The sequence below is a fragment of the Phaethon lepturus genome, unplaced genomic scaffold (assembly GCF_000687285.1).
Source record: "Phaethon lepturus isolate BGI_N335 unplaced genomic scaffold, ASM68728v1 scaffold940, whole genome shotgun sequence".
Classification (NCBI taxonomy): domain Eukaryota; kingdom Metazoa; phylum Chordata; class Aves; order Phaethontiformes; family Phaethontidae; genus Phaethon; species Phaethon lepturus.
The window spans coordinates 86,375-101,120 of NW_010510941.1; the positions used below are offsets into that span (position 1 = coordinate 86,375).

General features: G+C 42.6%; 1 protein-coding gene across 1 annotated transcript in view; it reads left to right on the top strand.

Annotated features, from left to right (window-relative positions):
* GRPR (gastrin-releasing peptide receptor) overlaps window positions 1–14,746 on the top strand; it is a 24,809-nt gene that overhangs the window by 5,656 nt on the left and 4,407 nt on the right. The window contains exon 2 of the mRNA XM_010282164.1: window positions 14,101–14,452. Coding sequence (XP_010280466.1) covers window positions 14,101–14,452 — 352 coding nt within the window. The remainder of the gene's footprint in view (window positions 1–14,100; window positions 14,453–14,746) is intronic.

The following is a 14,746-nucleotide window of genomic DNA, read 5'->3' on the forward strand; positions in this document are numbered from 1 at the left end:
ACCTGAAATGAGGACATTAGCTTCAGAAATGTTGACTTCTGTGCTTGGATGCAGGGATGGATGCAGGGATGCTGCAGTGCTTCCAGCTGTGCTGGGTCCCTTGGAGTGGGTCACAGCCACAGCTTCTGATGTTTCTCTGAACTCATATGACAGTTTGTTTATCTAAGAAATAAAAAACTTTAAATAACTCTCTCTCCCAAAACCACAGCGGTGGAAGGAAAGAAATCAATCTAGAATTTCTAGAAAGATGCTTTTAAATATGCAAAAATTTTGTTTAGTAGACCCATCTCTTCTGTGATTTGGATGTCACCAGCCCCTCCTATTAATATTATGTACTATATCAAAGGAGGAGTAATATCTACATGTCAGTTCATTTGTTTTATTTTACAATCACTGGATTGTGTCTCCACAAGAGGATTAAGGGAAGTGTATCACCCTAAAACAAAGCTATGGAAAGGCAAACCAGATTTCCATTCAGTTGATTTACTTTTTTTGTGATACTTCTTTTTTTAATACCATTAGTTGTAAAGTGTCAGGTCCATAGTGGTTTTGAATTTATTCTGGGCAGTCTAGTCACAGCATTTATGAAATCTCTTCAGGTCACTAAGGCACTATTTTGGGGGAATTTGCTGTGCAGCCTCAGGAAGCTTTAGAAAGGGTGGCAGAGAAAGCCACTCTCTGATCTATCAAGACCACCCCTAACCTGGTCAATGCAAGTTGGCAGAATGATACCCCCACATGTGCATTTTGGATCCACTTGACATGACCTTAGCCAGAACATCGGTGCTTCCAAGCCAGGGGAGAAAAACAGAGGGGCTTTGGACCTCAGCCCAAAGCCTTCCTTCCCACTAAAGCACTGGGCAGCCCCTTCTCAACACTTGCCACTGGCACATTGTCCGTGCCACTGCTCTTCTGATGCTGATGGCACAGGCTACGTGCAGAGAGAGATACACTTATCTCTTTCAGCCATTGTACAGAGTCTTGGATCCTGTGCTGCTGGCCACTGTGTCAATATAATATAAACACTCTTAACACCCCTGGTTTTAGCTCTCATTTCCTCAGCCCCGGCACCTGTCTGCACCAAGAGAAACAGATCAAACAGCACAAACTTTCTGAATATCTTGATTATCTGGAGCAGATGGCCAAAACACAATAGATGCACTTCTATAACCAGGAACATTAGAGTTCCCATTTAAATCAGTGGGACTGCTGCACAAATTTGAGGTTAGAGTCAGTGATAATGTGCTGGACATTGTCAATATTTAAGCAATCAAAAGGAAGAAAAGTTGGATTACCTATTGTTTACATTTCAGTAAAACCTAAAACCCCCAACCCGTTGTCATGGTCTCACAGTACGAGGTGCGGCACACACCGTTAGTAAGGAGAGCAACTGGCCATGGAGAATTTGCCAGCTGTGTGTCCGATTGAATGTGGCGGGCTGGGACATCAGCATCACTGCAGAGAGACAAGCCCACAAAGGTCCCATCGGCTCAGGCGTTCATACTTGGCGTTCAGATGCGGACGATAGCCTGGCCAAAAAGAGTAGAAGGGAGTTGAGCTGAAAAGGGAGAAGCAAGCACAGCCTGTCGTGTATATGCAGTGAAACATCCAGTAGCTGCTTTGCTCACAGACAGCTCTTGCAATAACCTGTTTTCCTTTGATTTTGAAAAGAGACTCCAACGCTAATCCTGCCAAGTCCCCTTGCCTTTTTTCTCACCAGTTCTGCCCCCCTGTGCCCACCTCACACCATGGGCCATGAGATCCTGTCCGAGCTCCTGCCCATAGCAGGCTCTTTGATTCCCACCCCAGCCTTCTGCGTACGAGCTCAGGCGGAGTGGGAGATTTCAGCATCCAGAAGACCAGCCTGTGCCCTGGGGCAGAAACCAAGTGCAGTGCTGGGCCCCTCACAGTGGTGAGGCACCAAAAGGCATCCTAGCAGCCAGACAATTCCTATGCCATAGGGAAAGGCAGAAAGCTGTAGTCCTTTGCAGGAAATTCCCTTCCCGACACCAGGCTAGTGACCAGTTTAACCAGAGTGCAGAAGACTGTGGAGCATCAAAGGGAGAACTGTTGTCAGAGCTCTGCCCATCTTGTCCTTGCCTGCCCTCCAGCTATGGCCAGTCTCTGCAGCTCCATGGGAAGGTGGGATAGAAAACAGTACCATGACACCCAGAGAGGAAAAACCATTTCTTCACATCTGCAGACAGCCCTGAAGCATGAGATTTAGTCAGAGACAGTGGAATGACCTAGGAGAGCCAGAGATGCAGACACAGGGCTAGCACTGACTGTGCTAGCCATCCAGTTCAGTGGCTCTTCTTGCCCTGACCCGTGCATGGAGGTTGCTGAGTATCTCATACCATTTGGATTAAAACAGATCTTTTCAGTGACACTAGGCAATTTTCTGAGTATTCAGACTAAAGGTGCACATATCACCCTGTCCCCTTCATGTGTCTGGCATCCTGTTGTCCTCACTGCTTAGAAATTATATCATATTTCAAATCAAAATTTGTCTGATCTCTAACCACGGCATAATAATCTAAGTAATAGCACAACTGAAAGGCTGAGAGAGTTGGGATTGTTCAGGCTGGAGGAGACAAGGCTTCAGGGAGACCTTACTGCAGCCTTCCAATACTTAAAGGGGGCTCATAAGAAAGATGGGGACAGAGTTATTTGCAGGACTGTTGCAATAGGACAAGGGGTAATGGTTTTAAACCAGAAGAGGGTAGATTTAGACTAGATATAAGACAGAAATTTTTCATGATGAGGGTGTTGAGACACTGGCACAGGTTGCCCAGGGAAGTTGTGGATGCCCCATCACCAGGGGCAGGCTTTGAGCAACCTGATCTAGTGAGAGATGTCTCTGCCCGTGGCAGGGGGGTTGGGCTAGATGGTCTTTAAAGATCCCCTCTGACGCAAACTATTCTGTGACTCTACGACAAGAGCAGTCAAGGATAGCACTAGATTATTGAGCCCCGACATATTGCTGGAAGGTCATATGGCGGTGATGGTCTCTTATGACACCTGTGTTTACTGAAGCTATGGAAAGGACTTAAGCATCATATAACTGACTTAGCTTTATATTAGCTCGGGTACTGATTACACTAAAGCCGTGACACGGTGAGAATGTCACAGGTTATCTCATTTTGTCAGGTGCAGAAGAGACACTTTAATGTCTTTTCTTGGTCTCTTTACTTGAAAGATCCCACATTTTTTGGCATAATCTGATCATTTGTTTCCTAGATATACACTTTTACATTTAAAATTGCTTCTGTTAGACTATGGCCATTTATCCTAATGACTCTACAATATTTTTACACTCTGGTCAGCCACTGTGTCATCTGCAAACTTTCCCAGCAAAGGTTTTATAACCTGCTCAAGGCAGCTGATATATGCTGTAATAAATAACACTGCAGCTAGAGCAGGTTCCAAGGACCCAGGCTAGAAATGGCTCCACACACTGCTGCCTTTTTACCGGCATGTTTGGGGATGTGCTGGGGAGGCCATGGGTCTTGGTGTCCCCATCTAGCACAGCTTCACCTCTCAGGCCAGGACTGCTAATTTTTAACCCCTGTCCCATGGGGGAGCGGCAGGGATTGCATGGGCATGGATAGGTGACGGAGGACCGTGCGTGCACCAGCACACGCATGTGCATATCTACATGCTCGGTCACCCGTGCCAACGTGCCCATGCAGGCTGCACCTCCCTTGTATGCCAGCATGGCCTACACCCTTTTTACATCACCTATGATGCTGTGACAATATAAAAAAACCAAACAACTAATCTGCCGTGCATTAAACAAGACAGACATATTAATTATCATCTGTTAGTAAGATTAAATTCTCCATTGTTCTATCTACAACTGGCCTTGGGCAACGCAGAAACTTGCAGTTTTCTCAGTCACCCCTTCCAGCTTTCTGAACTTCATAACTTTGGAGCCAGTTCTCCACTTCTTGGGAAGTTCTCCACTTTTTCAAGATTTATAAAAAAACTAACACTGATTGTTCCCCAGCTGGTTCCTTTAATATTCCTAGGTGTAAATTATTCAGGCCTGCTGGTGTGAAAGCAGTTTGTGTTAGCAGATGTTGGCTCACATCTTTAATACAGCTGACGAGATTTCTGCTACATCTATAGCACTGCACACATGGTATAGATACCTCCTCCACATGTAGTCTTGAAGATAAATATCTAGTCATTGTTTTCCATCATTGTCCATATCTTCACCATTTATGTGTATGCCTGACACTGGGGTTTTTTTGTGCCTGATATATTTAAAAATGCACGTTTGTCTGTTACACAATGACCTTTGATATTTTGTTGGCTCCTCCAGCTTTCCTTATCAGTCACCGACGTTATTAAACTCTGATATTTGCTGTCATTTACTTTTTTTTCCCATCTGTTGTATATTTATTTTTTTAATTATTTCTTTGAGGTTTTAGCATGCCTCCTCATCTTCTCTTATTCAAAGCAGCCTTTTGCCCTGCACAGTTTTTTTAAGGGCAAGGTCAGGGAGAAAATTGAGGAATCTGGGGGTCAGCTACTGTCCTGGTTTCGGTTGGGATAGAGTTAATTTTCTTCCTAGCAGGTGGTATAGTGCTGTGTTTTCAATTTAGGATGAGAATAATGTTGATAACACACTGATGTTTTAGTTGTTGCTGAGCAGTGCTTACAGTAAGTCAAGAAATTTTCAGTGTCTCATAACTGCCCTGCCAGCAAGGAGGCTGAGGGGCACAAGACTCTGGGAGGGGACACAACCAGGACAGCTGACCCCAGCTGGCCAAAGGGATATTCCATACCATATGACGTCATGCTGAACAATAAAACTGGAGGGAGTGGGCCGGGGGGCAGCGGCTCCTGCTCAGGTATTGGCTTGGCATCAGTCAGCAGGTGGTGAGCAATTGCATTGTGCATCACTTTGTTTTGTATATTCTTTTATTATTATTATTATTTTCCTTTCTTTTTCTGTCCTACTAAGTTGTCTTTATCTCAACCCACATGTTTTACCTTTTTTCCCAGTTCTCTCCCCCATTCCGCTGTAGAGGGAGCGAGAAAATGGCTGTGTGGTGTTTATCTGCCTGCCACAACAGCTACTAATGTGTAGTTAGCCTTGCTCTCTTTACATTTGTATTCCCAGTCAGTTGATCTGACAGCTGATTTTAACTTTAGGAAACCTGCTTCTCTAAAATTCCATATATACACATATGTCTCTTTTTATTCTCTTTCCACGAAACTAAGGTAAGCACACCATGGCTGCTATAGCTTAAGGAACTGCTAATTTTTAGGTCAATGATGAATTCTTCTTCCTCTGTCAGAACAAGGAACAATATTGATTTATTGCACATCACAGGCAGGACTTTTTGGGTTGAGAAACTGCCATTTTTAGAAACTCCAATGAATTTCTGTAACTGGCTCTGTGAGATATCATGCAATCATGCCACGTGTTTAGATTACCCAGTGATGCTTGTTTTATGCACCAAAGGTGGTGCTTTCAGGAGGAATAAAGCTGATTCTCTAGTGAGATGAGGGGTCCACATCTGAGGCTCCAGCTTTAGTTGCCCTGGTAAGAGTTCAATCCTCAGGCACGCCAAGCCCCCAGTCCCGTGCTGTTCACAACCCTGCATGCTTGGGCTGAGACAGCAAAGCCCAGAATGGAAAGCATCACCAGGGCTTGCTCCTTCCCATGCCTGGTAGCCCGGGTGCCAGCACCAGCCTTCTCAGCTCCGCTCCAGGTGCACGCATGTCATCTGGTGCCACGTGGCATGAGCAGGCAGATCCCTCTGACTGTACTGGGCACCAAGCACATAGAAATGTGCACAGTGATGAGCTGGTGCTGAGGAGCTGGGACATTGGCTGTGTGGGGGAACTCGATGGTTTTGAAGTCAAAGGATGTTTTTAAATGAATGGGTCCCACCTCTCCTTCAGACAGCAGGTGTCACATTCATTTGCAAGGACTATGACAAACTGAGAGGCTGACCCCATTGAAATCTTTGACTTGGGTTCAGGGTTTCATTCAGAGACTTGGCTAAAGATCACCTACAGGGAATAAATATCCTGGGTGCAAAGGTGGCCTTTCTAATAAGGAAAGCATCATCCATGGGACTCCCACTATTTCCTGCAGTAACCTTTACATTCATTGTTTTCCATATACATAATTAATTTCTGAAATATCTTACACTCTGGATGTTCGTGATTAGGAATAGCATTTTCACTATCAAACAGTTACTATTTAAGTTCTCCTTTCCTAATCTGTAGTGCAGTTCAATGGTCTCAATTTTGACCTTAGTCATTCCTGGACTGAAATTCCCATTTGTCCAGATTCCAGGATGCTGTAGCAGTATGCACGCATACATACTGAAATTTGAACACACCATTCAAAAAGTGAGAACTACGCCACTTCCATCAATGCCTCCTTTTTCTTCTTTCATTTAAATGTTAATTAATAAAAATGAGAGACAAAGTAGGCAGTACCTGCCAATGTATGTAAGACTAGCCTATTAGAGATGTCTTTGTGCCCATATGCAATTTACGGAAGATTTTAATAACAGATGTTCACCCAAGAATCATGCATAATAATGATAATCTTAACTGAGTATGAGGAAAGAAGATAGATCCAGAATAGATTGTCAGAGTGTGTTGATGGGTTAGACAGTCTAGCAATTTTGTGGATTTATTAAATTATTTGTCTTCAGAGCTGTAAATATTCATTATATTCATGGTGGAAACAATAAAGAAAGTTTGAGGCATTGCATTTTTCATAAATTTCTTCAGATATTTAGTAATACTTTGTCTCTGCTTTCCAAGTGGAACTTCACACTCAACAAGGCTCTATGTACTTCATTTATGCCATTTTTGCATAACGTCAACTTTTTGTCTGTTGCTTGGGGCTTTTTTGCATGGTAATTGAGCCAGTCCTTCATATTATGTGGGCAAAACCAATAATGTGATACTAGTAGAACATAACTACAAAATATTAATGAGAAGATTTTTGTTCAGTCTATTCATGGACCAAGACCAGATCAATGTACGTGTGTCAAGGTTACAACTGGGAACAGATGACTGGGGCTCAGAGGAACTGTGAATTGCACATCTTTTCTCCCTCTTTCGGTCACAGGTGGGAACAGAAGAAATATGGGGCCGTGCTGACTGAGAGGCAGTTCTTTCATCGTTACAGTAGGAATTTGTGACAATTTCAGGAGCTAGTTTTCCAGAGCTCGGAAGAAGTCAGCATTTTCACTTCACAGCAATTTACATGACTATTTTTGTACTACATCAGTCCATTCCAACTAATTCCTGCTTTTTTATTTAAGTTTCAGGTTCACAGTAGCCCAACATCTCAAAATAGAGCTCAGTTTAAACAGATTCAAAAGTTTGTAAGTGGATTTCCCACTTCAGAGAAAAAACAGTAAGCGGATATATGGCAAATCTTTCCTCCAGCCTGATGCAGCCTAAACAGTGGCGTTGGTAATGAAGGAAAGGAGGACAAGCCTTCTGAAATTTTGTTTGAACAGGTTTTAACGTACCTTTTTTTTTTTTTTTAACCATTGTACAAATTCAGGAGTGGGGCCCAGAATCTTCTTATGCAAACAGTGCAGGACATAGTAATGATGATACTATTTGGAAGAAGCTTTCCTTGAAGCTTAAGTACTCCTGTAGACTTGTTTTGGAGGGGCAGTGTCCCATTTTCCTGTAGGAAGGACGGGGAGGATTTTTTTTCTCTTAGATTTCATGTTAGCATGAGGTTCAGCTGCAGGAAGATAGGCATGCTTGGAAGGACTGTGATAAAAAAGGGCAGTAGTCTGTGGCAGAGACTCCTTCAGCCATTTTCTCTTGCTACACTCCTACTGCTGAAAAAAGTAAGAAAGAAAGCATTATGAAAGCAACTTAGTGCCTCATATTAAGTCAGATTCAATAGATGAGAGGGATGTAGTGGCCAGCACATAGCTGCTATACAATCCTTGCTGTCATATGCAGTCACCAGGAACATCTCTGACAGCTACCTACCCATGCGACCAGCCGCCTTCGCTGTCCTGAGTGAGGGATGTTTCTTTCCCGTTGCCACTGGCAGCAACTGCAGTTATTACAGAGGACACAAATTATTCTAATTGAAATTAAGATCTGCTGACCTAGCACTTGTAAAGACACTGCAGAAGGTGGTATCTCCCAGCTCTAGAAAGCTTGTCTCTTTTTTTGCAGCCTGTACCTACAAAATGAGGGCTGTTTTATGGGCCATCTATATTAGCTTTAATTGCTGACATAAGGCAATGGGGAAAGACATTAATACAAAGCAAACATAAAAGAGGAAAGGCAAGCTAAGGCTGCCTACAGCATCAGCTTCCCTACAAAACATAAAGTTAACTCCCTAAAAAAAAGAAAAACAGACAGTGAGACATATAGAGCTAAATTAATTTAAAATCCAAGGGAAGCATGTGATTTTCCTCCCATGCTTTAGTTGCTTTAATTGAACTTTTGTGGTTGTTGTAGCAGGCACAAGTGGATGAAGGTGACAGTAAAAGAACATGAGGGATGCACTGGACCTGCCGCCTTACGGATAAGGTCCTTTCCTCCCCAGTGTGAGAGCAAAATTACAACCCTTCATACCTCTATGCTTAGGACTGTATAGGCAATATGGCTTTGAGGGCAAAGTCTGTTTATACTTCAGCCAGTGTGTAGTTTCTTGGCTCAGCTGAGGAGCACAAAGACGACTGAAATATTTTGCACCAGCAGAGAAACTGCATCTAGGAAATTTTGTCATCCATTTGGGGGCTTATTTTGATCTGTGTCTTTGGAGAGTATATCTGTAACTGTCTTTTTAATTACAAAGCTACTTCTGTGTTTCTATTTGAAGTTGCAGCTTTGGGGCTAAGTGTACAGTATTAACCAATGTTTGCATAGTCAAAGTTTTAGAGTGCATTAGGTGGTGTTATCGATAGTTAGTTACATTTTTGTTAATAGAAGGATAATGACACGGTTTTCCAGTTTCTCTGGCATATTAACCCCAGTGGGAAAAGTATTTACCCCAGAAAACCCTTATGTTTGTCACATTTTAGTTGTTTATGGACATTTCAGTAGTTTTGGTTGTGACAAACAATTATTCAATGAGCACGATAGAGATCCTAAGAGACATATAAGACCTTTTCCAGGATTCAATGGAGAGGCACACACTCTGTGGGCTCCTACCAATCCACAGTGAATTTTGGGGATTAGGTTAAGAAGTGATCCTGCTTTATATGTTATTGAATTCTGGCATTCTGTGTTGAAGCAACCATCTCGCTAGGCTTCTCTTGAAGGCCTGGAGACTGACCCGGGGGAGCAGAAGAATGGCACTGGAGTCATGGTGGCTGATGGAGGGGTGGATTGCCCTACGAGGTGAATCCTTACAGTGCCTCATGAACTGTGATTGTATTAACTGCACTTAAGATAAACCCATGTGTAATTTCTTTCTGTGGGCTTCTTTGAACGAGGCTGCGAGACACAGAGATCACTGACATCCATCCTGCCAGAAGGTCATTGGTAGCTGCTGTGCACGAGGCAGATTGCTGCTTCACAAGTGTAGTGGGAACAAAGAAGCCCAAAGACTGAGCAGTAGTAAAGGTCAACATCTCTTTCATATTTCCTATCACATCCACAACCCAGTCATTTTCATATGGGTCATTTGACAACTGGAGAGAGATTGAAGCTGACACAAGTTCTCGACTGTATCGTTTTTTATTCAACTGAATCTTCAGAAAGCATATTCTTCTTTTTATCTTTTGGCCTTTGTTGCAGGGCACGAATCATACCTCTCCTTTTAAATCTTTTTTCAAAAATTTCTTTAAAAGAGGGTTGGGAAAGGAGTTCAGCTGAAAAAAAAGTGGTATCAAACAATAATTAGAGAGACTGAATGTGAGAGCAAGCAAAGGTGATAATTCCAGGGCCATGTCTGGATCTACTGCAGACGAGCTGAGCATGCAATGGTGGCCTCAGAGTCTCTGTTACTGCATGGGCTGAAAGTAACGCTGTTGTAAGACTTTTGCATGAAGGTTCACTTGACTTGCCACCTTGGTCCACGGCTCCACTGAGGTATATGGGCATACTCATCAACATCTGCTTCAAAGTGGATTGTATTATTCAAATGTTGGATGTTAGATATGTAAAAGTTATGTGCCTCAGGCTAACTCAGTGAAAAAGAAGTTGCAGAGGACAAAGCTGTGGAAAGCTTGAAATAATGTTTTACACACAAGCTGGAAATACAGATGCTGAAAAACCAGACCAGCTGCTGCTCAAATCCAGCCTACCTTGCTGAAGTACTTAAGAAATGTCAAACAAATTGTAAAATACAAGGTTGACACTATCAGGAAAGTGGTGTAGAGAAGTAAAGGAGTGAAGGAGTTTCTGAGCCCCACTCAGAAACCAACCAGGAGGTGCATTTTTTTCACCTCCCGAGCACCGACCACCGACACATCTTCCAGTGCCCTCCCAGCCCTAGCCTGGGGGGTCCAATCGCTCATGCGTGTCCCCCCCTGCCCTTACACAGAGCAGCCCCTGCAGTGCTGTCCTGGACCCAACCTGGTGTGGGAGAGTAGAGCTGCTGAGACTCAAGCTGGGGAGAGACCCACCGATGCATCAGCAAGGTGTCTGGACATAGAGACAGCCACCAGATCAATACTGATCAATTAAGTGTTAATACTCAGAGGGTAATATAGAATACTGAGTATTTCAGAATAAATTATCCCACCATCAAAGAAGTCATGCAGATAGTCAGCAAAATAATTTGATTCAGTTGTCGGGCTCTTAAGAAAATGTCTACCTGTGTTCCTATATCTGACAACTTACATTTTCAAAACCTATTTTCTAGCTTTGTTTTTTCTGTTTTGTCTTTTTGTGCTTTCAACTTCATAATTTTGGTCTACACTGAGCCCCTTGTAAGCAAGCCAACTTTCAGATCTTCTTTTATATCTGCTGTAACAGGCTTTAAAAAATAAACTAAATGCCTAATAATCGGTGTCAGCATTCTAAGCTGTTTCTAATTATGTTCTTTCAAAATTATATTGTTTGGAAATGCCATCTCTAATTAAAATGTACTAATAACTTGATTCATTTTCTGACTCTGCCTATTCTATTAATGTTAATAAAAATAAAACTGAATCTCTCTTTCTCTGTATTCTTCAATTTATTCATGTTACTGGAAATTAGTACCGGAAAATATTCTCCCAGCTGGCTATATTATGTAAGAAAATCCCTGAAATAATTAAGCTAACATGCCATGTTGATAAACGTACAGTAAGCACCTGCTGAAATACCTTTGAGTTAACTAAATTTATTAATATCTCGATAAGTAATTAATTTCCTTTTGCATTTATCTTCCTTAGGGTTTACTGAAGATGTTCAGTTAGTGTTTCCGTCAATAATCTGTAACTGGTGAATCAGACTATAAATCTGCCTATCTCTTCCATTTTATTACTGCAATAGCCGTAACACCATATTTGTTTAAGTGCTGTGATTTTCTTCACCTGAGATGATGATCTTGCACTGGAAGATTGTCCTTTGTAGTATGATACTACTTAATCCCCAGCTTCAGAATTCAAGTTAAAGAGGTGCTAAGCAAGCCTGAAAAATACTGTGTCTGGCTGCTGCAGCTGTATAGCTGGAATAAAGGGGAGCTGGAGAGCTTGGAGAGTAAGTGGTTAAACAGAAGACTATTGAGCAAGGTGTTCGCAGTCCATTAAAGAAAAAAAAATCATCTACACAAGACCTCTGTGGGATTGTATGAAGAAACATCTGCAAATGATGACATGTCCACATACAGTCTTTATAAAAATAAATATAAATAAATATAAATGTAAGTATGTATGTACTTATGTATACATGTATATGTATAAAATATATGGATATAAATATATGTGCATGAATATAAAATACACACACAGAGCACACATGAAGTTCAGCAAGAACAAGTGCAAGGTCCTGCACATGGGTCGGGGCAACCCCCGGTATCAGTACAGACTGGGCAGAGAATGGATTGAGAGCAGCCCTGCCGAGAAGGACTTAGGGGTACTGGTGGATGAAAAGCTGGCCATGAGCTGGTAATGAACACTCACAGCCCAGAAGGCCAACTGTATCTTGTGCTGCATCCAAAGAAGCATGGCCAGCAGGTCGAGGGAGGTGATTCTGCCCCTCTACTGCGCTCTGGTGAGACCTCACCTGGAGTCCTCTGTCCAGCTCTGGTGCCTCCATCATAAGAAAGACATGGACCTGTTGGAGTGAGTCCAGAGGAGGGCCACGAAGATGATCAGAGGGCTGGAGCACCTCTACTATGAAGAAAGGTTGAAAGAGTTGAAGTTGTTCAGCCTGGAGAAGAGAAAGCTCTGGGGAGCCCTTCTTGCAGCCTTCCAGTACGGGGGCCTATAAGAAAACTGGAGAGGGACTTTTTACAAGGACATGTAGTGATAGGACAAGAGGTAATGGCTTTAAACTGAAAGAGGGTAGATTTAGACTAGATAGAAGGAAGAAATTCTTCATTATGAGGATGGTGAGGCACTGGCACAGGCTGCCCAGAGAAGTTGTGGATGCCGCATCCCTGGAAGTGTTCAAGGCCAGGTTGGATGGAGCTTTGAGCAACCTGGTCTAGTGGAAGGTGTCCCTGCCCTTGGCAGAGGTGTTGGAACTAGATGATCTTTAAGGTCCTTTCCAACCCAAACCATTCTATGATTCTATATATACATACATAGAGGGAAAGGATAGGCACGCTGAACAGGGTATTGCTTGTAACTAGAAGTTGAATGTGTGCTTATCCTGCAAATAAAGCAATTACCCAGTTAAAACAGTGCAGGACTGAAGACTCCTCTCTAAAATGCTGAGCTTTAGGATAATGCAGGCTATAGTATATGGGGTATGAATCGTGTACATGAAGTGCCCCTGGTTTGGGCTGCCAGGCAGATGGACCCTGATGTGTGCTGCCTGGTCTCAGGCAGGGTGTTATGCTTGCTACCTCTGCTCCTGCCCCAGTGCCCAATTCGTCTGGCTGAAAGAGCCAGGATCCTGGTAGGAGCTTAGAAATGGACTCTGGAACAGCCACATGGGGATGTACTCTGCCATGACAAAAGTGGGCTGGGACAGCCTAGGACCCAGGCACCCATCAGTCCCCAAGGAGCTGACTGACCAAGGGACCAAATGGGCCATGGGCAATGTGAGGTATATCCTGGAAAAAACATCCAATAGGTTGTAATTGTTATGATAATGACCCTAAATAATAAATTATAAAACCTGTAGATATTCCTTCCTAATGATCTTTTTCCTTCTACTGTGTTCCTTAAATGAATATGTGAATCATGATTTACTTGGAGTATACACTCCTTCCAGAGCAGGGCTCCAGCAGGTATGAAGTTCTTCAGTTTTCCGGTCCTCTCATTACACACATCAGGTTCAAATAAGTTTGCTTTTTTCATTTTCTTGTGTTCTAAAGTACAACTTTCTGAAAGGCTGAAACCATGAAAGACAAAATTGCAAGTCAAAAAAAGTTTTATATATATATCTATCATAACAAGCAATAGTTTGTTTTTCTTCTTCAGTTAGCAGCTCTGGCTACTTAGCCTGAGTGCACTGAGTTATGGACAACTGTTAATTGCCAGCTACAACACCAAACAGCAATTAAAATGGGCAACATGCTCTTTGTAGCTTGAGAAAACATAAGATTAGTCTTGCAGGAGGCCAGCGTACTCACAGCTCAAAATGAAATGTGTGACAAAACCTCCATCCAGTTTCCTTCAAGTCTGTTCTGTGAAGGAGTGTAAACTGCTGTATGCTTTTGAAGAGAAGTCTATGATTACACTTCCTATCTTAATGCTATTTGGACACATACATATTAATGTCAGGCAGCACTGTGCTTTGTTGGGTCAATTACAAATTAAATGAACTCAGAATCAATACACATGAAACTGAATGGACCCACGACAGGTGGCTCTGGTTTAAAATGAGAAATCTATTTAAAACACCAGAAAAAAAATCAGAGTCTTGAATAAAGAAGGATTTTTGTTTGGGTGTTTCTTCTAAAAGGAAGGGATGAGCAAGAATACAATGCCTGAGTGTTGAGGTCAACAAATTCTTTCTTTCTTTTTTATTTTTTAGGTATAAAGCTATAGTAAGGCCGATGGAGATCCAAGCATCCCATGCACTGATGAAGATCTGTGTGAGAGCTGCTATAATCTGGATTGTGTCCATGTTGCTTGCCATCCCTGAAGCAGTGTTTTCAGATCTGCACCCTTTCCATGATAAAGGGGCTAATAAAACTTTCATCAGCTGTGCTCCTTACCCACATTCTGATGGGCTGCATCCCAAAATTCACTCAATGGCATCATTTCTCATCTTCTATATCATTCCCCTGTCTGTCATTTCAGTATATTATTATTTCATTGCTAAGAATTTGATCCGGAGCGCTTACAACATCCCCGTGGAAGGAAACGTGCATGTCAGGAAACAGGTAGAGACTTGACTTTCTTCAAAAATCCACATTCCCTGTGAATCTGGGAGTAAAGAGTGTGCATACAGGGAAATTTACACTGGGACAGGCTGCATCTGTTGTGCTAATTTTAATAGGTTAAGTGGGCTAAAAGAATTAAAATGGTTGACACAAGCCATAGCACAGCGCTAAACAGTTAAAGCATCTTCTCCTGTTTCTAAGTTCAGAGACTTTGGCAGGGTGGTTACCATGGCAAACACAGCAGGACACCCATGCCAGAGCCTGGGAAGGTATTGACTAGGATGCAGGGAAAGA